General features: G+C 44.2%; 1 protein-coding gene across 2 annotated transcripts in view; it reads left to right on the plus strand.

Moving 5' to 3' along the window:
- The first annotated feature begins 728 nt into the window (after positions 1-728).
- The window catches only part of CSTPP1 (centriolar satellite-associated tubulin polyglutamylase complex regulator 1), a 160,090-nt gene continuing 138,281 nt past the window's right edge, over positions 729-22,537 (plus strand). For both annotated transcript variants that reach the window (XM_084776716.1, XM_084776715.1), the window contains exon 1: positions 729-876. In XM_084776716.1, the coding sequence (XP_084632842.1) occupies positions 831-876 (46 nt within the window). In that variant the 5' untranslated portion in view covers positions 729-830. The remainder of the gene's footprint in view (positions 877-22,537) is intronic.

Here is a 22,537-nt window from a genome sequence, read left to right on the forward strand (position 1 = left end):
ACACACATATATATATATACACACACATTTATTCATCTGGGTCAAGGGACATGTGGCAGTCAGAGGACAACTTGCAGAAGTTGGTACTCTGTTTTCACCGTAGGGGTCCCATGGATTGTACACAGCAACTGAAGGCATTGAGCAATCTCACTGGTCTTTAATGAGTACCTCTGATGTATCTAACCCTGTTGGGGGCTAAAAGACTAGTTCCTGTCTTCAAGAAGCTGCCAGGACACAATGAACATTTTATAGCAACTCGAGAGAGTAAACACTAAAAGTGACTAATAATAGATAATGAGATATTAATGTAGTGCTAGGTCATACACGATCATTATTATTAGGATAAACATTATGAAATCCAGAAATTGTGAATATGAGCTGCTGATGGTAATTCTTCGGCTTCACAAATACGACACAGCCAGAGGATTCACTTCAGAACTTCTTAAACCAAGTCCGAAAATAGGAGTTAAGCCGGGCGTGGTGGTGCAATGCCTTTAATCTCAGTACTCGGGAGGCAGAGGCAGGGGGATCGCTGTAAGTTCGAGGCCAACCTGGTCTAAAAAGCGACACCAGGACAGGCAAGGCTACACAGAGAAACTCTGTCTCGAAAAGAGAGGAGGAAAAAAAAAAGGAGTTAAAGAAAAATCCCGAAGTAGCTGCTTCTGGAACTTGTGTGTCGGACTCCGCGTTGCCACACGGAGCCTGTTTACGTGACACCCTATCGTCTTCTATTTCTCCTCCAGCCGCACTGGTGCCATGGCAACAGAGACAGGCTGCAATCTGGGTTCCGGAAGCAGAAAGCTGGAGCGTGGAAACTACCCGGCCAAAGGATGCTGAGTCCCGAGCGCCTAGCTCTACCGGACTACGAGTATTTGGGTAGGCGGCTTTTTTTCAGCTTCGGGAAAGGAAAGAAGTGATGAGTTAGGAGAAGGAGTGGGGAGGAGACAGGGGCGGAGCCTGAATTGTAGCGGGTCTGGATGGGGTGGGGAAGGAAAGAAGGGCTTCCAGAGCCTGAGCCTGTAATGTAGGCCAAACAGGGATTAAAAATGATGTCTATAGTGTAAAGAATGTCTAAATTATACGGATTAGCATTCAGGCTATGAGGATTGCATTTGAAGTAGCACAGTTAAGAGTTTGAGGCCCTAAACTGGGCTGTTATTAATAGGTTGGTATTGGAGCAAACTTGACATCTGAAGTGACATCAGTCATTTTGTGAATAGTAAATTTTGCTTTCGTAGTGTGCTGTTATTTCTAGCTTTTCTTTTTCACTAGGCACTAGGGTAAGCATTTTGTATATAGCATTCTTAATTTGAATATTATTAACAGACTTAGAAGGAATTGCTATGTTTTCTACTTTACAGATGGAGAAACTGAGGGCAAAGAGACAACTTGCATAAGACCAGACAGTTAGATAGCAGTAGGATCAGATTTCCCCACTGCTGAACTTGACTTTTGATCTTGTTCTTGAGCTAAGGCTGTGTGGTAGTAAGTTCTGTGCTTTGTTAAGCACCTTGCAGCATGTAAGGCGTTTAATGCACACATTTGTGTATGCACTAAAACGCATACATACGCACTTAAAAGTTCACAGACTTAAATACTTAGAGGAACTTTAGCATATAGAAGATTGAGCTGGTAGTAAAGAGTTCTTTCTTACCCTCTGTATCTTCTATTTGGCTTCTGTTAGTAATGCCTTTTTATGAGTGTGGTACATTTCTTGCAGATGTTTAGCGCATTGTGATCCCCAAAAGCCTGTGGTTTACATCAAGGTTTACTCTTTGCAGACTTTGACACATTCATAGTCTCATATATTCACTGTTAAGGTATAAAACAATCAATTCATTGTCCTAAAATCCTCTATACTTCACCCATTCTCCCCCCCCCCCCTCTTTCTCTCTCTTGGGTTTTTTTTCCCCCGAGACAGACAGGGTTTCTCTGTGTAGCCTTGGCTGTCCTGGACTCACTTTGTAGACCAGGCTGGCCTTGAACTCACAGCGATCCTCCTGCCTCTGCCTCCCGAGTGCTGGGATTAAAGGCGTGCACCACCACTGCCTGGTCTCTTTCTTTCTTTTGTTTTTTTCAGACAGGGTTTCTCTGTGTAACCTTGCCTATCCTGGACTTGCTTTGTAGACCAGGCTGGCCTCGAACTCACAGCGATCCGCCTGCCTCTGCCTCCCGAGTGCTGGGATTAAAGGCATGTGCCACCACTGCCTGGCCTCTTTCTTTCTTTTGTTTTTTTCAGATAGGGTTTCTCTGTGACGCGCTGATTGTCCTGGAACAACTCACTCGGTAGAGCAGGCTGGCCTTCAACTCATAGAGATTAGCCTGCCTCTGCCTCCCAAATGCAGTGATTAAAGATGTGCATCACCACTGCCTGGCCACAGGGGTTTTTATCATTTAAGTCTGACATCAGCAATATAAGAAAAAACGTGTTTCTGTATAATCTTGCTAAGAAAATAGACCACATTAAAAATTTTTTCAATCTGTTAAGCAACTGTCTTAGAGTGTATTTAATATACAATTTTAATTAAGTCAAATGTTTTTTCATTAAGTTTAAGGACCACATGGTGAAAGATGCACATATTTAAGTTGAAGGATGCACACACACAGGCACTTATATAGAAAGATGCACACACAGGCACTTATATAGAAAGATGCACACACACAGGCACTTATATAGAAAGATGCACACACACACAGGCACTTATATAGAAAGACACATACACACACAGGCACTTATATAGAAAGATGCATGCACACACAGGCACTTATATAGAAAGAGGACTTGAAAAGATCATTTGAAAGAGACTACTTATCCTGAAAAGAGCTAGAATTTAAAATGAGACATGATAGATAAACTTATTTTTTGGTTGTTGTTGTTTTTATTTTTCAAGACAGGGTTTCTCTGTGTAGTCTTGGCTGCCCTAAACTCACTTGTAGACCAGGCTGGCCTCAAACTCACAGTGATCTGGCTGCCTCTGCCTCCCGAGTGCTGCGATTACAGGCGTGCGCCACCACGCCCAGCTCGATAGGTAAACTTTTTAAAACATAGTCTCTTTTTAATTATGTATACTTGTCTGGGTGTGGGTGTGGGTGTGTGCACATGTGTGCAGGTGCCTGTGGAGGCCAGAGGCATCAGATTCTTCTGGAACTAGTTACAGGTGGTGTGGGCTGCCTGATGTGGGTCTTAGGAACAGAGCTTGGGGTCCCTGCCAATCTCTCCACCCCATAAACTATTTAGGAAAACAACAACATGGGACTTCTTGTTACAAACATTATTATTGGGAAGCACAACAGTAGTTATAGATGTGGGAGATAAGACTATAAACGTTTCCCCAGAATTCGAGCAGGCGGAATGGCTCTTAGGTAAAGGCACTTTCCTCCCAGCTTGATGACCTGGGTTCAACCTCCGAGACCCACATAGTGGAAGGAAAGATCAGCTCCTGAAAGTTGACTTCCACGTGTGTCTTGATGCACGCTTGAGTACACATACAGACAAATAAAATGTAAGAACCAAAAATGTTCAGACCTCCTGATAGTTAAGGGGAATGAAACTTAATGTTATCATGATGTCTCTATTAAATCAGAGGGAAACAGCAAGTCTGGCCAGTTAAGTTTGATCCCGGAAACACAGAATGGAAGGGGAGGAGCAACTTAACCTCATTGTCCTCTGGCCTCCACACGTGTGTTGTGGCATGGAAACACTGTGGCATGTGTGCACTCCCCCTACACACACACATGCATGTGCAGTAATAAATAAATAAAGCGCACTGAGGGACTGGGGATCTAGCTCAGTTGGTGGAGTGATTGCAGACGTGCGCAATGCTCTAAGTCCACACCAGACTCACACAAAACCAGGTATGGTGGTGCACACCTCCAATTCTGGCACTTGGGAAATGGGGGGCAGAAAAATCAGAAATGATGATGATTCTGATAACTGTAGGTGTACTTTATTTAGCTTTCTAAAGTTTCTTCTGTTTTTCTTTCTAAAGTTAAATGATATCATGGTGTTTAACAAACAATAAGGAAAATAATTGAGTGATAGGAATATTCTGTTGTTCTAGGCAGAAAGTTCATTTTTTTCCATTAAATGATTGTTTTGTGAGCTTTCTAGTTTCACATTTAACTACTTAATGGAAGAATATTTAAAACAACTTTATGTTGAGGCTAAGGAGATGCTTAGTTGGTAAAGTGCTTGCCATGTAAAAATGAGAATCTGAATTCAATACTCTATGTCTATGTAAAGAAGCTGGGCGTGGTAGCTCATGCTTATAACCCTTAAGAGACCCTGGGTTAAAAAACAAGATGCTCCTGTCTCAAAAAACCAAAACAACAACAACAACAAAAAGATGCTGGGGAGGGGGTGGAAAGATGGCTTGGGTTGGGAGCACTTGCCATTCTTTCACAGAACTGAAGTTTTGTTTGCAGCATTCACATCAGGTGGCATATAGCCATCTGTAACTCCTCCAGGGGATTGGATGCCTTTTTCTGGGCTCTGTAGGAACCTGCTCGCATGAACGTGTGCGCGTGCGTGCACACACACACACACAAATAAAAATAAATAAATCATAAGAAAATCAAGCTCATTGGTTAAATGTGTTTGCTACCAAGTCTGTCAACCTGAGTTTGATCCTTGGGACTCATGGTGGAAGGTGGAAGTTGCCCTTTGACCTTACATGTATACTATGTCCATTGTGTGCTCTTATACAAACACACACATGCACACACAAACAAACATAGGCATGCACACATTGACACATGCACACACACAAGGAGGAAGGGGGCTGGGCTGGAGAGAGAAACTAATTGAATAATTAAATCATAAAAAAAACCCTAAGATGGATGGCTCCTGAGAAATGACACCAAAGTTGACCCTCTTGGCTACACACACACACACACACACACACACACACACACACACACACACATACTCACATGCACATATACCCATTTAATCCCCAACATATGTGATGTGGTCACGCAAAGTAAAAAAAAGTGACAAAATAACTTCACGTTAAAATTGATAGTGGTGCACACAGTGACAAGTGACTGCAGATGGAGTTACGCTGGGTGAAATTGGGATTAAAGTCAAACAACTGAATTCTAGCGAGAAGTGTGTTGGGATGTGGGTGATCAAGACCGACCAGAAGATCATGGCTTTTGTATCCACTGATAGCTGCTCAGACTTTATTGAGAAAGATGTGGTTTTGGTTGCTGGATTTGGTCAAAAAGGTCACACTGTTGGTGACATTCCTGGAGCCCTCTTTAAGATTGTTAAAGTAGCCAGTGTGTCTCTTTTGCCCCTCTCCATAGGTAAGAAGGAAAGGCCAAGAACATAAAATTTGATTATGGAAGCAGTAGTAGAGCCAGGCCTAGTGGCACATACCTTTCATCCTACCACTCAGGAGGTAGCAGCAGGGGGATGTCTATGAGTCTGAAGCCAGTCTCTTCAACATAGAGAATCCAGGTCAGCCAGGGTTGCATAATGAGACCCTATCCCCCTTGCCCTCCCCACAAAAAACAAACATGCTCACTAAGTAGCCAAAAGGGTATAGTTACTGTCTTAGGGTTACTATTGCTGTGATGAAACACCACGACCAAAAAAAATCTTGGAGAGGAAAGGGTTTATCCCACTCAGAGTTCTACATAGAAGGTCATCATCAAAAGCACTGAGGGCAGGAACTCAAGTGGGACAGGAACCTGGAGGCAGGAACTGATGCAAGGGCAATGAAGAGGCGTTGCTTCCTGGATTGCTCCTCCTGGATTGCTCAGGCTGATTTTTTTCTAGGCCCTAGGACCACCAGTCTAGGTGTAGCACTGCCTATTATGGTGTTGGCCCTCCCGCATCAATCACTAAATAAGAAAATGCCCTTACAGGCTTGCCCACAGCCTACAGCCTACAGCCTGCAGCTTCCTAAATGAGGTTCCTCCTGTCAGATAACTTTAGCTGGTATCAAGTTGTCATAAAAGTACTCAGCACAGTAATATCACAGATAACTTTGTATCTAATGCATAACAATATCAGTGCCTACACTTTTGCTAAAGATTTTATGTATTTTGCTCATTTACCCACCACTCTCCATGAGCTTGTGAAATATTTGAACATCCTAATACCTTGTTCAGCTCCTTGGATCTTTGTGATTTAGAGTGCATATCTCAGAGGCATGGCGTATCGGTAGATGCTGCTTTGGGACACAGACTTGGTCTCTTCCTAAGTGGCATAAATGAAAGACCTTTAGTGGCAGTGTTGACAGTTTGTAAGTAGATTGTGTCAGGGTACTTGCAAGTTTCAGTGTTCATGGATTTTTTTTTTTTTTGAGACAGGGTCTCTCTGTGTAGCCTTGGCTGTTCTGGACTCACTTTGTAGACCAAGCTGGCCTTGAACTTACCTCTGCTGGGATTAAAGGTGTGTGCCACCACGCCCGGCTATAGCTGTTTATTCTTTTTTTTTTCTTTTAAGATTTATTTATTTATTATGTATACAATATTCTGCCTGCATATGTGCCTGCAGGCCGGAAGAGGGCAACAGATCTCATTATAGACGGTTGTGAGCCACCATGTGGTTGCTGGGAATTGAACTCAGGACCTTCTGAAGAGCAGCCAGTGCTCTTAACCTCTGAGCCATCTCTCCAGCCCACGTGTTCACGGGATTTAGCCACCCACTGGTAGGAACTTCAGCCCTGGACAAACGTCCCCCAGCTCTGTTGTGTAGTTAACGTCCCGACCTGCATCTGGACATCCGTACCTCCCTGAGCACAGTCATGCTGCTCGCTGACTTCCCGGCCTCTAATTGTGTAACGGCCGGAACACACGTGTTATTGCCTGAGAACTGCCGAAACACACGTGTTATTGCCTGAGAACTGCCGGAACACACGTGTTATTGCCTGAGAACTGCCGGAACACACGTGTTATTGCCTGAGAACTGCCAAAACACACTTGTTTTTACCAGAACTAGCCCCACTATTACAGCTGGGCCTCTCACAGACACATGCCGTTTTAAAGCATGCGCTGTCAATGTAATGACCATTTAAAACCACTCCCTAGAAGCTGGGTGTGATGCCCATGTCTTAATTCCAGCACAGGGGCTGCTGAGGCAAAAGGGTCCTGAGTTTGAGGGCAGTTTGGGCCACATAGTGAATCCTTATCTCAAAGACTATTAAAATGAATGAACAAACAAATCACATTTAAAAGACATTCTTTATACATTATATTATACCTCCTGATTTAAGATTTCAAAACCTGATTATTTTTCTAAATTCACTTTGATTGACTTTTACAATTCCTAAATTCATTTGCATGTATAGGCCTGGAAAAAAATACACATAAAGTCTGTGGTAGTCACTAAAATAAAACCCCAAAAAACTCATACAGTGAGTACCCTGCGACTCAAGGGTTATGGTGTGGGTTAAAGGGACACCTATAATGACGGCCTCTAGGCCTCCTCTCTACCTGCTAGCTAGAGATTGCATTTGGCTTTTTGACTATTTCTGAAGAAAACAATCTTTCATTGTGTTGGGTGAACTGAGTTCTTTCCCACACTGCCTTAGTGAATTCGGAACCTGTAATCCTGGCCATGGCTTAGGGTCCTAAGATCATCAGGAAAGAAGACATTTGTGCCGGCAGTCCGGTGTAGCAACAGAAATTGTGTTGACATCCAGGTGGGCCTGATAAGGAGATGAAGGATGGGATCGTCTCTGCGGACCTGGGGGAGAGTTCCAGCCATGGGAACGCTACATGATGGGGGCACATGCAGCTGCTGGGGTGTGTCTGTGTATCTGTTGGGCGTGGAGAATTCTAGAGCCAAAGGGAGCCTCTTCCGGATCTAGGCTTATACAACCACCTATGTGCTGACTTGATTACGAGGGTGTGAGGTTCATTTCTTACTCCACCTATTCGTGGAAGTGCGTGCTTTCACTGTGCTTCTCGCTGGCCCTTCTGTTTCTGTAGATCCTGCTTACCAACCGAAGTTCTAGTGGGGGTGACAGACCAGCCATCTCTAGGAAATCAGCAAGTGGAGTTCACATTCCTTCTTTGAAGCCTCTTCGTTTAGAAGAATTACAAAAAGTGATAGAGCTTTTCCCCCTTTAATTTGTCATTACAATTTTTTATTAATTTATTTCATGTGTCTGTGAAGGAGGTGGGTGGATGGGTAGTGTGTGTATGTGGGGTCAGAGGCCAGCTAGTTAGTAAATGGTGGAAACAGGATTATAACTGTGCAATCTAATTCATGTCCACGTGGTTAAACAGTGCTATAAATACATTCAGTGACTGCAAAAGTGGGCTCAGTGCGCTCCTCAACTATGCACAGGCTCGGACAAGGGTCTTTGGAGTGACTCCAAAGGCTTCAGTTAATATTTCTGCCCATTGAGGGGGCATCCTAGGACTCAGGATGGATCAAGAAATGTCAGCGTTCCAGTTCTCTCTTGTCACTGGGCTCATCCTCAGGGACAGGCAATAAAGAAGATAACTTCTAAACCATTTGAGAGAGTGTCTTTCAGGAGTGGCCATTGCACTTTGGGCTGCGTATGTGGCCATGAAGAATTTGCCTACCTTCTCTACATCCTGGCTTTCTTCCTCTGGGAAATATGGACAGTAGAGCTGGCTGTGGTGGCGCATGCCTGTAATCTGAGCACTCTGCTTGTCCAGGCAGGATTGGGAGTTTGAGGGTAGCCTGCACTACAGCTGGAGGCCAGCCTGAGGCATTTAAACATTTAGTGCAGATCTCGGATCCCACATTGTGTCTACACTGTGAGAAAAGGCATGTGTGCTTTCAGAGCACCTGCAGAGATGCAGAGTAAGTGAGGGCTGCTAACACTGTTACAGGAGCAGAGCCAGTGTCTGTGGCAGCCATGAAAATGAACCTTCCAGCCTTCCTACTGCGGATCACCTCTGAATCCAGCACCTTGCTCATGTGGTGGTCACACTCGCCATGTATGGCTCCCTTCAGTCAGTGACTAGGCAGGACAGACACTTGGATGAGAGGCGTCTCTCTGGTGGGTGGCTTTGGCTGAAGACGTCCACTTCCCTGGTCAGCCTCCCTTCCTCTTCCCTGGCCTGCACTGTGGTCTCGGTGCCCTCCCAGGCTCCTCTACTCCCTTCTCACTTCCTGTCAGGTGTCTCCTCGGGAACGTCTCGTCATGTGTGCTCCTGTTTTGGTGTCTGCTTCTCGGAGGACCTGACTAAGGTGGCCCTTTCCAGCCGTGAAGCTGGTGTAGCTTCTCCGAGTCTTGGCAGCGGTTCTGACGTGGAATTCATTCAGTCTGGAAGACTTCAAAGTGTTTCTAAACCTTTCTTTTTCCTTCTTTTTTTTTTTTTTCCTATCTGTTGATACCATAACAAGAAATTTACTTGTCTGGCTGCCAAACACAACATTAATTTTTGCTATTGGAGGAATCTTGATCCATTTATTTTTGTCTCAAATGTAATTAGTGAGCCTTTCAAACCCAATACTACACTACAGAGCATTAGTACTTAACTAGCTCGAATCGTCTTCAGAACTCCAAGTGTTTAGGTGTTTAGGTTGTACACCTTTGGAAACCAGATTAATATCAAACAAGTCACTTTCGAATAGCTACAGAGCTGTTCACAGTCACCTCTCTCTTCCTCTTGCTTTCCTGAGTCATCTAAAGCAGGCCCGAGTGTAAAGTGTGTTCCAGCATACACGGGAGATGGAACACACTCGTGAATGACCAGAACACTGAGAGAGAGCAACAGACGCCGTGGGGGAACACACTGGAAGGTCCTGGAGCTAGCAGCGCTCTTGGCTCTTTGCCAATCTGGTCAGCCGCTTCTCAGCCATGGCAGGGGCAGCAGGCAGTTCCCTTGGTGGACTAGTTCAGGAATGTGCCCTTTGGAAGTGGTTCCCGGAAGTTCAGCCTACACCCTCTTTCCCACCTTTGCGAAGACTCTGTAAGCTTATTGTTGGGGGAGTGGGAGGGGCAGATGAATTCCAAGGCTTGTGGTTGCTGACCCTTGGTCACTTCCATTTCTCCAAAATAAGTTGCAGAGTGATTTCATTGTTATTCCAGAAAGAGTTCTTTTAAACGTTTTGACCTAGTTTATTATTTATATAGTCAAGTAATAATGAAGTCTTTCAAGTTCTGTCTAAAAGTTGCCAACATTTTTTTTTCATACATACATTATTTACCTAGGGAAGCTGAAGAGGTAACTGATGTTTTCAGAACTACTCATGTTGAGAAGAGACATTCAGGAGCCTCTGTTTCTGTCCTCATCACAGTTACCTTGGTTTCCCTCTTGGATCCTTGGCTAATGTCTGTTTCTTAGTAGAATGTAAGCCATGAGGGCAGGCTTTTCTCAGTATCTCTATCATTAGTATAGTTGTTGGCCCAAGTGAAGTACTCAAGTGCTGGATGAATGGTTTCTTGTAAGCTGTAGAATACATTTAAAAATAAATGGGAGAAAGGAATGTAGTTTAAGGAACACTTAACTGTTTCCTGAGCGCCTACCATTCCAAGAGACACATGGCCCCACCCCCTTTTTGATGGATGAAAAAATAGGGTAAGTGATTAAAATCTGCCCTGGATGCTTTTGGCTTTAAACTCTGATTATCCTAAGCTTAATTTCTTGGCTGATAACAGTTTCTACATCTCAGTTGCCCAACAGTAAGATTTAATCAGTGTTTTAAAGCTGATGTTTCACGAAGGAAAGGCATTTTGAACACTTTTGGGACATCTCCGTGAGGTCCTGGTCCCTAAGCTGTGTGAGTCCTGTGCTTCCTCTGAGAGGAGAATGACCCTTGTCAGGTGACCCAGGGTGCTCTTTCTGGCTGGGGTCACCCTTGAACCACTGCCCCAAAAGCCATAAGAAGTAGCTCATTCTATGATTGGAATTTCAAGTCAAAACACATTTATCTGAACAGAATTTTAATGACTTATTAAAGAGAGGAGGGATTTTCCTAAACACATCTGGATTTACCAAAGTATCGATCCCATTAAATATGTCTTTTTAAAACATCTTTCTTTAAACAAAACAATTGCTGCTGAAATCACCAAATACGTCTTTCATAAAGCTTTTTGAGTAAGTTTTGTTTAATTAGCAGGAGCCCACTAAAAGCAAATATTGTTTAAAAAGGCACTTGTGGGGGAGGGGGTGCTTATCTTTTTCATTGAATCAGCTTTTAAAAGCTCTATTCTTTGGAATGAGTAGGAACCTTTCCCTGGCTATCCTGTTGTGTAGCTCCTGGTCTTGTTAATGCTATTATCTGGCCCGCAGACTACAGGTGATTGCGATAACACAGATTCAGCTTCTGTAATCCAGATGGAAATCTGCTGGTGCCTTATGACGTCACCAGGTGTTAATTAGCCTCAGTTTTCTCTCACCGAGGACCCCAGGAAGCAGACCTCTGGAGGGAACAGGCCTGAGTCCCATCATTTTGTTTGCTAGTCTGAATTTTCAAGAAGTGCCTCATGTAGCCCAGGCTGGCCTTGAGTTGGATACACAGTTGAGGATGGTCTGAAACGTCTGATCCTTCTGCCTCTACCTCCCAAGTTTGGGTGCCTGCTTCCTGTTGCCTTAGGAAAAGAGATCTGGTGGCAGAATTCTTCCTGTGGCCAACTGACGTACAACGTGCTCTAAATGAGAAAATTACATATTTTAAAATAGGCATGTTTGAAACAATAACATTTTTGAATGTGAAATGTACCAAAGGCCACATGTCTTTGGCTTTGCTTGTCAAATGGAGAGGCTGCTGCCAGAACCACTGGGCTCCACGGTTCTCATGCCCCAAAGTCCTGCAAATTGACAAATAAGCAGGCAACAGCACAAAGACGTCCAGCCCATGAGAAAGTGCGTCTGGGCCCTTGGGCTGCCCTTCCTTTCTGAGTGGAGTTCTTTCCAGCGTTGCCCCTTCTGTCTCATCTTAGGTTTCCAAAAAGGAGAGATTAAATGTGTCTGGTATTTCAGCGTGTTAACTGCATGGACAACATGAGGCTAGCACTCAGGCCACTGTTCAGCCTGTCATATGGAAGGAATTGCCTTTCAGAGGAGATTATAATTGTGTATGTAGCCACACAAATGCACATTCTGCCTGGAGGAAAATGCAGAGAAGAGGAGGCCGTACGCTGCCACTCAGGTCTCTTTGTGGACAGCTGCATAAGAAGCCCTTACATGCCATAGTCACCTCTTTGGGGCTTAATGAGTCATCTTTGTGTGTTAGCTACTTAAAAGGAAGAAGAAAAAAAAAAGGAAAGAAATGCACTCTCCTCCCAGTGAATTGCTTTTCTTAGCCCTGCAGCTTTGTCTTAGGGTTTTGAATATTCCTGATGACATCATTTACAATGCTCGTGCACAGACAGTACACACAAAATAATTCAGCTTTTAAGTACCCAGACGAAACTTAAAGAGACAATTTTAGATAAACAGTGGACACATGGGCCTGAATAACACGCACAACCCCAGTCGTTTGGGAATGTGATGTATTGAAAGTTGGCCATACAGAAGACTAGAGGCTCAGTGCCCTGAATTATATACAGTTCAGACCTGAGCCTGTAATCTCAGGCAGTATGTTCTAACCAGTGTAGCAAATGTGGGTTTACTGTGTGAATAAAATACAGTGCTCTTGAAGCTGTAGAGTTTTGCACATAAAAATAAAAATGGCAAAAGGGATATTGCCACCCACCTCACAGAAATGTGAAGAGGGAGCTTGAGAAGATAATTATGGGGAGTTCTTTATAGGGATGGTGTTTTGTAAATAGAAATTTCTGTTATTATTTTCCTTGATTAAATTCCCCCAACAAATGGCATTAATAAGAGCTACCTCACAAAGACAGAGAAGAAAAGTTGACATAAGTAAGACGGGAATTTCGACAGTGAACCATTGAGTTCGACTTGACCCGTCTTGATCGTCTGTCAACCCTCAGCCCTGCTGGTTAGACGCATGGTCACCTTACAGAGTCTCATAGATTAAAGTGAAGACTTGGCCATTATCTGAGTTTGAGGTCAGCCTGGTCTACAGAGAGAGTTCCAGGACAACCAGGCCTACACAGAGAAACCCTGTCACAAAATAAATAAATAATAAATAAATAAATAAAATAAAATAAAATAAAATAAAATTTAAAAAATATGTATCTGACTCCAGAGTAGTATTTCTAGGCACTTAGATTTCTTTCAAGTTCTGTTACTTCTGAAGGCTCTTTCCTACTTAGTTTGGAAGGTTTTTGTTTGCTTTTTCTTTTTGGTTTGCACTTACGCTATCACACATGTGTGACAGTTGGACAGCTTTGTGGAATTGATTTTCTCCTTCCACCTTTATTTATATAGTGGTGGCTTGAATGAGAAATGTCCCCCGCAGTCTCATGTATTTGAACACTTGGTCCCCAGTTAGCTGTGCTGTTTGGGGGAGGTTTTGGAACTTTTAGGAGGTGGAGCCCCGCTGGAGGAAGTACATTATGAGGGGTGGACTTTGAGAGTTCATATCCATGACCCACGCCAGTTCACTCTCTGCTTTTGCAGTCTCTCTGCTTCCTGCTGTGGCCACCCGCTGCCACGCCTCCCTGCCGTGATGGACTCTCCCTCTGGAACCTTAAAAGCCAAAGTAAACACTTTCTTCCATAAGTTGCCTTTGGTCATGGTGTTTTATCACAGCACCTAAAACTACTACAGAAAACTATTACAGAAGTTTGTGCAGAGAGTGCAGTGTTCCTGCGAAGAACCTTATGCTGTTGTTTAGTTTATTTTACTTGGATTCTTGGAAGACAGCAGTGCTGTGTGCCGAGAGTAGTAAGGTCTGTGGAGGTCCTGCTCAAGGGGCCATGCCTGGGGTATTTGGTAAAGAATCTGGGTGTCTTCTGCCAGCGTCCTAAGAATTTGCCTGAGGCTAAGGTAAAAAAAAAAAAAGAAAGAAAGAAAAAAAAAAAGGGACTAGGCAAGGCCTTTAATCCCAGCACTAGGGAGGCAGAGGCAGGTGGATCACTGTGAGTTCAAGGCCAACTTGGTCTACAAAGGGAGTCCAGGACAGCCAAGGCTACACAGAGAAACCCTGTCGGGGGTAGGGGGGGAAGGATTAACTTCTTCAGTAGAGGAAGTTTTAGGGCAGCATGCATAGTGTCTGTGGCATGGTTTTGCGTGATGCTAGGATCAAATCCAGGGCTTCTTGTACGCCAGGCAAACCCTCTACCAGCTTTTCTCAAGCTAGTGAGCCACCATGTGGTTGCTGGGAATTGAACTCAGGACCTGTGGAAGAGCAGATGGCACTCCTAACCTCTGAGCCATCTCTCTAGCCCTTATTTTAATTTTTTCAGGTGGTCTAGAAATCTCCTTATCCTTAGAAACATATTCTAATTTATACCTGGCAGTTTGGGAAAGAAGAGATGAAATAAAAGAGAATATATATCCATAGATAATAAATTATTTTGATAAAAACATAATATTTCTAGCAGAAAACAAAATCATTATTTATAAAAAGCAATATTTATTATCTCACAAGAGGGTACTTAATAAACCTTTGAAAATATAGTGCCAAGTAAGTCTTTTTTGTTTTTGTTTTTGTTTTTACCCCCGAGACAGAGTTTCTCTGTGTAGCCTTTGCTGTCCCAGACTTCTTTGTAGACCAGGTTGACCTTGGGAACTCACAGAGATCTACCTGCCTCTGCCTCCCTGAGTGCTAAGATTACAGTTATGTGCCATGGCACCCGGCTTCCAAATAAAGTTTTAAAAGGCAAAAAGATGAAAAAAAAATCCTAGAAAATGGAAGGGTAGTTAAGCTCAGTTGAGAACCCTCCGTGTGCACATGGTTTTAGTTCGTTTTTCTTTAGGATTTTTGGTCTGCAAGGAATCACCAAATTCAGTTTTTGTGTGATTTGTTTACTTTGTGCAGAGAAAAACTTTAGTATTATGATTATAGATGGAAATATGGAAAACATTTAAGGAAGCCAAGAATTCTGCATCCCTGAATCACAGGGGGCAGAAAGTGAAGACTCCAGTTTATTTAATGTAAAATGATAGGAGTCGAACAGCATGAACCGAACTCCTTCTGCGTCTTAAGCCTTTGTAACTTAGGAGCAGTGATGACACAGCGATGAGTGTCTGACTTGCTCTCCCAGCTCTGCCTTAGCTGCAGACCTCATGGAGTACGGAAGCCTGTACTTACCATGCTCCTGGCTGCAGTAGCATATCATGCACAGCAGCATTGTGGGAGTGGACGGAGGACTGTGCAGTCCAGAGGCCGATGGGCTGAAGTCTGTGGCAAGGTTTAATTGACTTCCTGGTAGAGAGGAACAGTGTGTTTGTTGGAGGACACAAAATTTGCAGGTTGCGGGTTTTAGTGGGCTGTCATTATGTTATTGCAGAATTTGAGAGTGGTAGAGAAAAAGATACAAGAAAACAGACTACGCATATCTAGGGGAAGAGATGCATGCTCTAGTGCCATTGTGTCCTTCTTGTCCTTTTTTCATGTAGGTGGTGAAACCTCCAAGGATCTATAGATGACTTTTAAGAGATTCTTGGATGCTGCGTATGGCGCAGTAAATTACATCCCCCTTTCCATGATAGAGCATCTGCATCTTTTTTTTTTCCAGACAGGGTTTCTCTGTGTAGCCTTAGCTGTTCTGGACTCACTTTGTAGACCAGGCTGGCCTCGAACTCACAGCCATCCGCCTGCCTCTGCCTCCCGAGTGCTGGGATTAAAGGCGTGCACCACCACGCCCGGCGAGCATCTGTATCTTAAATCAGATTTTTTTTTCCTGGTTTTTCAAGACAAGGTTTCTCGAAAACCCTGGCCTTGAATTCATAAAGATCACCTGCCTCTGCCTCCTGAGTGCTGGGATTACAGGTGTGCACCACCACACCTGGCTTAAATCAGATTTTTCTCACAACCTAAAAAGCCACCTCATCTTTGTGTGTGTGTGTGTGTGTGTGTGTGTGTGTGTGTGTTTGTGTGTGTGTGTTTGTGTGTGTGTGTATAGTGTGTACTACTTGGGAACAGAGTTTCTCAGTAGCTGACTGGCCTGGAGCCTACTGTGTAGCCCAGGCTGGCCTCGAACTCCTGGTGATTCTCCTACCTCAGCCTCCTAAGTACTGGGATTATGGGCATAAGCCACTGTGCCTAGCTCTGAAGCCTCTCACTCTTAAAGAGGAATAAGTTCTCCAGATGATTAAACTGGTGCTTGCTTACCATACAACAGGCCCTGGTCCATTACCCCTCCCCTCCAAAAAAAGTTAATTGTGTGTAAAAAAAAAATGTATGGCCAGACATGGTGGCACATGTCCCAGCACTCGGGAGGCAGAGGCAGGCAGATCTCTGTGAGTGTGAGGCCAGCCTGGTCTACAGATGGAGTCCAGGACATTCAGAGCTTGTTACACAGAGAAGCCCTATCTCAAAAAACAAAACAAGAGCTGGGCGTGGTGGCGCACGCCTTTAATCCCAGCACTCGAGAGGCAGAGAGAGGTAGTTCGCTGTGAGTTCCAGGTTAGCCTGGTCTACAAAGCGAGTCCAGGACAGCCAAGGCTACACAGAGAAACCCTGTCTCAAAAAACCAAAAACCAAACACCAAACCAAAACAAAATAAAACAAAAATGTAGAATGATGGGGAATTTGCCATTATGTGGTTTTGAGCCTTGGCTTGCTGTTATTATCTAAGTGTCCTCGGACAGTTACATAACCTTCTTAACCTCAGTTTCCTTAGGTGTCAAATGGGAGAAATCTGTCCTTTCATTTGTGCTTGTGATGATTAAATGAGATGAGGTAGGCTAAGCACAGAGTATGTGGCTTTGGCGCATGGTAGCAAACCCTCCCCCATAAGCTTTTATTTTATGGACCTAACTGGATACTTTGAAGCACTGAGCCTCACAAATCCTTCAGAGAACTGCTTAGTGATGTGCACACTTGAGAAGACCACATCTTCTGAAGTGGCTTGTTAGAGGCTCTTTCCCATGCAGATTTGCAAGCCGAGTGTGTAAAAATCACACGCTGCACTTGTTGCCTGGCAGCACGTGTCCCTGAGTGGTGGTACATGGCTTGCATTGTGATGTTATCAGTGCTGGGGCCAGCTGGCTGGACATATACTGCCACTTCGGCTAGGGACTCTATCCCTCAACAGAATAGCAGCTAGCACTAGGGTTAACAGAAAATGACAAACCGGGCATGGACGTGGGAGGCGCCAGCAGAGCAGCGGGGCGTCCTTTGATTTGCTTCTGTTATTTGCATGTCTTTCTTGTGATGTCTGTGAAATGTTCAGAATGACAAAGTTTTTAAAAGACCTGCTGACTCCGCCTGGAAAATGTGAAAAACCTCCCGTTTAGAGAGCTATTATGTCCAGCTAGCCTGCGTTTTCTATATCTTTTTCTTCATTTTTTATTAATGCAAACATTTGCATGAAGACAGAACCCTTGTTTCTTAAAGAGTTCATCTGCCCCTGCTGCTCACTGGCCCTGCCGCGCAGGAGCACAACAGAACCTTTGTTAGGCTTTCGGCAAAGCTGTTTATGAACGGTGGCTCACTGAAGACTGCTTCCTGGGCTGCGGACTTCCATTCTGTGGAAAGAGAAAATAGTTTTTAGGAGTGAAAAGAATTTAGACTTTCTTTTATTCAAGTCCTGGATGTCCAAATGACAATTAGTCCCCACATTTGTGAGGAACTGGTAATTGCATCGAATGCAGTTTTTCACTCTACCTTGAACATAATGAGGCTCTTGGTAACAATAGAAGGAACAAGTGCTTTTCTCTTTGCAACAGAAGGGCAGTAAAAAGGCAAAAAAAGTAAAGGCGTGAAGAGTGGCTGACAAAAAGACAAAAGTAGCTTCCTGCAAGAGCCCTAATATTGTCGCAGAGTGTGTTGTGGTTCTGGGTGTTTCCCACCTGGGAAGCACAGGCCTGCAGTGCTGTTTATAAATAGTGAGCACAGTTTGAGCAGTTAGCCAACAAACAGTTGAATGACTATTGTGTGGAAGATGGTGAATGATTCTGAGTGTTAGAGGGGATAAAAGATAAATGAGTCGTGATGCTTGTCCATCCTTCAGAGCAAGAGGGCTAACAAAAGGTGTTGCACGTGGGTACCAGGAATAGCCAGTGTCCAGGAGAAGGCGCCGGGTACGAGTCTAGAGTCGATGTTGGGAGGGTTCAGAAAGTGAAGATTGTTCTTCTGGAAGAGAATTAGGGAACACTGCCTGAAGATGATAGGCTGTATTTAACCTGGCCTGGTGGGAAATGTAGGATTGCCTATTACAACGTTCCTAAAAGCAGTGAGTCAAAGATTATTGGTTTGGTAAGTAGGTCCAAAGCATGTTTTCACCGGGCGTTTTGGTAGTGCTTTATGCCATTCGTGTAGATGATACGCCAGGTGCTAGCTTGAGTCTTGAGAGTGACTGGGCCTCCCTGTCTAGCCTGCACTGTTCAGTCATTCCTCCCATGTGGTGTGTGTGCACTTTGGCCTGGGCCTCTGGGGCATCTATAAATATCTACAATGGCCTCCTGTGCTTTTGTATCAGAAATAGAAATGGCCGGGATTATCAAGCATTGTTACAGCCATGTCCACGAGCAGGCTGTGGACGGTTCTTAGCGGGGATTTGACAGGTGAGCAAGCTCCATCTTTACCCAGCAGCATTCTCCACACAAGGCAAAAGGGCAGGGCTTCTAAGACCACGAGAGCTTGTCTCTAGGCTATTGTGGGGCGTGAGAAGCTGCTCCTGTTTTGTAAGTGCCAGCTATTTTAAAAAACATTTCAAACATAAAATACCAGGTAAAGTATAAATTTTGTTTTAGGATCTTATTGCTATTACCACTAACTTGAATTGTCTCACATTGCCACAGTAAGAAATTCTGTGAATTTAATACTATCTGTAGCTTGCTCCCCAAGAACTATGTCTTGGGGTAACTAGGACAATTAATTTTTACGCTGTGACTTTATTGTTCCCTGCCTTATGTAACATTGTAAGTGGCCTGTGACCCCACCCCAGGATTGCCACTGGGGTGGGGTGGGGTTTGAAACCCAAAACCTATCATGCTTCCTGGACCATAGATGTATGCAAGTTGACGTGATAACTGCTCCACGGGAACCATCTTTGCAAAGCTTTTATTATGGCATTTACTACTTGGTTCTTCATCGGTTCCTTTGCTGTAACTGTGGGAAATGTAAATGCCACGTTAGAGTTCTCTGGTGTTCCAGAAGTACAATCTGTGATGCTCAGCTAACTGAGCACGCCAAGTGTTGAATCTCTAGGGAGCTTCCTTGAAACAAGATTCTATAGTTTCTGGTGCTTGGAATTGCTGGACTCCAACCTACTAATTCTGTATTATGAGATTTAGTGTGGAAGTGCTGCGGCAATGGAATTTAAGCACTCAGCTTTAATTGGCATCCCCAAAATATCTCACCAGTTCTAGGGAAGGAGAGGGGGGAGGGAGGAGTAATGGTTGACCACAGCCTGTGTGAGCGTTGACACTGCATTCTGAACGTCTGTTAGCTGGTACAATGCCTCATTTGGCGGAGTGAGATAGACTCGACTTCTTCATCCTCCACTTTTGTCACCTCTTGTTTCCTGGTTGCCACAGGTAATGCTAGCTTATGTGCTGTGCTTTGTTCACTTCTGGGGTGCCTTTGGGTAATGAGTGTGACTAGCGAGGTGGCTGCATTCTGGTGATTTGGCCCCACAGAAGTGATGTATTAGTTTTGTCTGTTTGTATAATAATTTATAATTATTAATGTAAAAGATTGCTCTTTGCTAGGTGTGGTGGCACACGCCTTTGATTCCATAGCTTGGGAGGCAGAGGCAGGAGGATCTCTGTGAGTTCGAGACCAGCCTGGTCTACAAAGCGAGTCCAGGACAGCCTGAGCTACTACACACAGAGAAACCCTGTCTCAACAACAAATAAAAGAAAAGAAAACGACGACGACAAGAGATTGTTCTTTAATTTGTAAATTCGTTCTCAGAGTACTCCATTTAGTATACATAGCACTGCTTTTCTTGGGGGCCTCGGCTTTTCAGTAGCTGGGATTGTGAGCACGGACCCCCTCAACTACACGAATGTAACTCTCCAGAGCAGCTGTGTTGTGCAGTCCAGACCAAAGGCCTGAGCTCACTCTGTCTCCACAGCCGATTAGCCTCTTAACTTTCATATTACAAATAGGAAGAATATGAATGGGACGTTAGTAGAAGAAATACAAAGCAACCCTCCCATGGAAATATACACAGCATTGTCGGATTAAGAAAACTAAGACTGTGGGGAGTGCTGGCGTATGTGTTTACTCCCTGACTGTGGGGAGTGCTGGCGTATGTGTTTACTCCCTGAACTGGGAAGGCAGAGGTGGGAGAATCTGTGAATTATGGCCAGCCTGGTCTACGTAGAGAGTTTCAGGCCAGCCCTGGCTACATAGTGAGAGCCTGTCTCAAAATGAACAAGAAAAGTAAAAATAGCAAAATGTATTTTATGTTATTAAATTAGGAAAATTAGTAAGCTTAAGGTCAAGGGTAGTGAAAGGAAATAGTGTTGTGGCCAGGAAGAGTGTAAATTGGAATCACCACTTGTTGGTTTGTTTTGGATTTTTGAGACAGTTTCTCATGCAGCTGCAGAGTGGCCTCAGACTTACTATGTAAGAGAGGCTTGCCTTGAGCTCCTGACCATCTGTCCTCCGTCCTGAGCATTGAGACAACAGGTATGCACCCCCAAGCCCGACCTGGACCAGCCACATTGCTGATTGTATCTGTAAATGTGAAGACAGGTGTATGCTGTAAAATGCCTCTTGCCTTTTGAGGGAGCTACTTTATAAAAACTCTGTACATATGTGCAGGGAAACATGTAAGCATGTTCAGTGGGTCTGAGGGCTGAGGTCAGCTCGTGCCTACCATGCATGAAGCACTGGTTTTGAGCCCTAGTATTCAAATGGTTGTGGCTGGGGTGGGGTGAGGGTGTTAAACACAGTATAGTTTATTACAGTAAAAATACCCAAAGGGTAAATTGATTTGGAATTGTTTTATGAAAGCTAACCAGACACTACATGAAAGCAACAAGGTGCATTCATGTTTATGTCATTTAGATAAAAACAAAGCAAAACCAGAATGTGTATTTCTAGATTTTTAGAAAATTTTTAAAATTAATGCCAGGCAGTGATGGCACACACCTTTTCTCTTAGCACTTGGGAGGCAGAGGCAGACAGATCTCTGAGTTCGAGGCCAGCCTGGACTACAGAGTGAGTTCCATGGCAAGCTATGGCTGCACAGAGAAACCCTGTTTTGAAAAACCTAAAGCAAACAGACAAAAGGATTTTTTAAAATGTATTTATTTGTGTGTGTATGGTGCAGAGGTGTGAACATGCTACATGGTACATGTGTGGAGGTCAGAAGACAACTTTTGGATGTTGGTTCTTTGCTTCTATCAGGTGAGTCTTGGGGATGCACTCAGAAGGTCAGGCTTGGTGGCAAGCGCCCTGCCTCTGAGCTGTCCTTCTAGTGTGCCTCTCTATGTTTTTGAAAGTGATCTGAGGTGTGGAGCCACATGCCTTTAATCCCAGCACTGGGAGGCAGAGGCAGGTGGATCACTGTGAGTTTGAGGCCAGCCTGGTCAAAAATGAGTCTGGGACAGGCAAGATAACACAGAGGGGGGAAAAAGTGCTCTTCTGAGAGCGAGGAAGCAGCTCAGTTAGAAGGCTTGCCTTCCCTGTGGTGCCTGTGGAGCTAAATATGGTCAGGCTGAGCACTTCGGAGGTCAAGGCAGGAGGGTCACAAGCCCAAGGTCATTCTACATAGTGTTCATAGGTCTGCCCGAGATGAGACCCTGTCTCAAAAAGAGAAGAAAAATAGAAAAAAGAACAAGGAAAGTCTTCCTCTTAAACTGATGAGAATTGCTGTTCCTTGGCTAGTCTGTAGCTTTACTGTGTCATCTAAACCTATGAACAAATTTAGAGTGTGTGATTCAAAAGCCTGGCGATGTTTATTAATGGTGAAAGGCCTGCAAACAACTTACCAGTCTAACTTAGGCACGTGAGCTTCTTTTCTAATGTTAGCAGTGAAAAGCTAGTAATACACGTGAGAAGAGACATGTGGAAGATTTAGGGTCTTTCTTGTTTTTTTCTCCTTCTGTCCCCTTGTTTTATTGAGACAGTCTTGCTGTGTAGCCCTGGTTGGTGCAGTAACAGCCCTCTTGACTCAGCCTCCTGGATGCTGGCATTACAGGAGTAAACTAGCTTCCTCTCTGCCTTTGAGAGGTGGTGAAGTTGAACGGAAGAACTTGAGCTTTGGACTCCAGTCTAAGTGTGAGGCCCAGCTCTGGCAGCCACACAGGCTTCAGCTGGCTCCCCGACCGCTCTGTGCTGCAGAAGAAATTGTTGCCCACTTCATTGAGCCATTGGGAATTACATGCAGGAGTTTTTCTCATTTCCTCATCCCCTGTGGTCGAGGGCAATTGGTTCAGTGTGGGCTAAGGTCAAAGATGTTCTTGCAGATGATGGAATGTTTCAGCAGAATACACTGTTTCCTAGGACCAAGATAACACCAAGAAAGATGGAAGATGTAAAGAATAAACTTAGAAATCTGGTAACTTGTTAATCCATTTACCAATTTGTTGGTGCTTCTCACAGTCATATATCGTATGCTGT

The sequence above is a fragment of the Acomys minous genome, assembly GCF_964271855.1.
Source record: "Acomys minous genome assembly, chromosome: 3".
NCBI lineage: Eukaryota > Metazoa > Chordata > Mammalia > Rodentia > Muridae > Acomys > Acomys minous.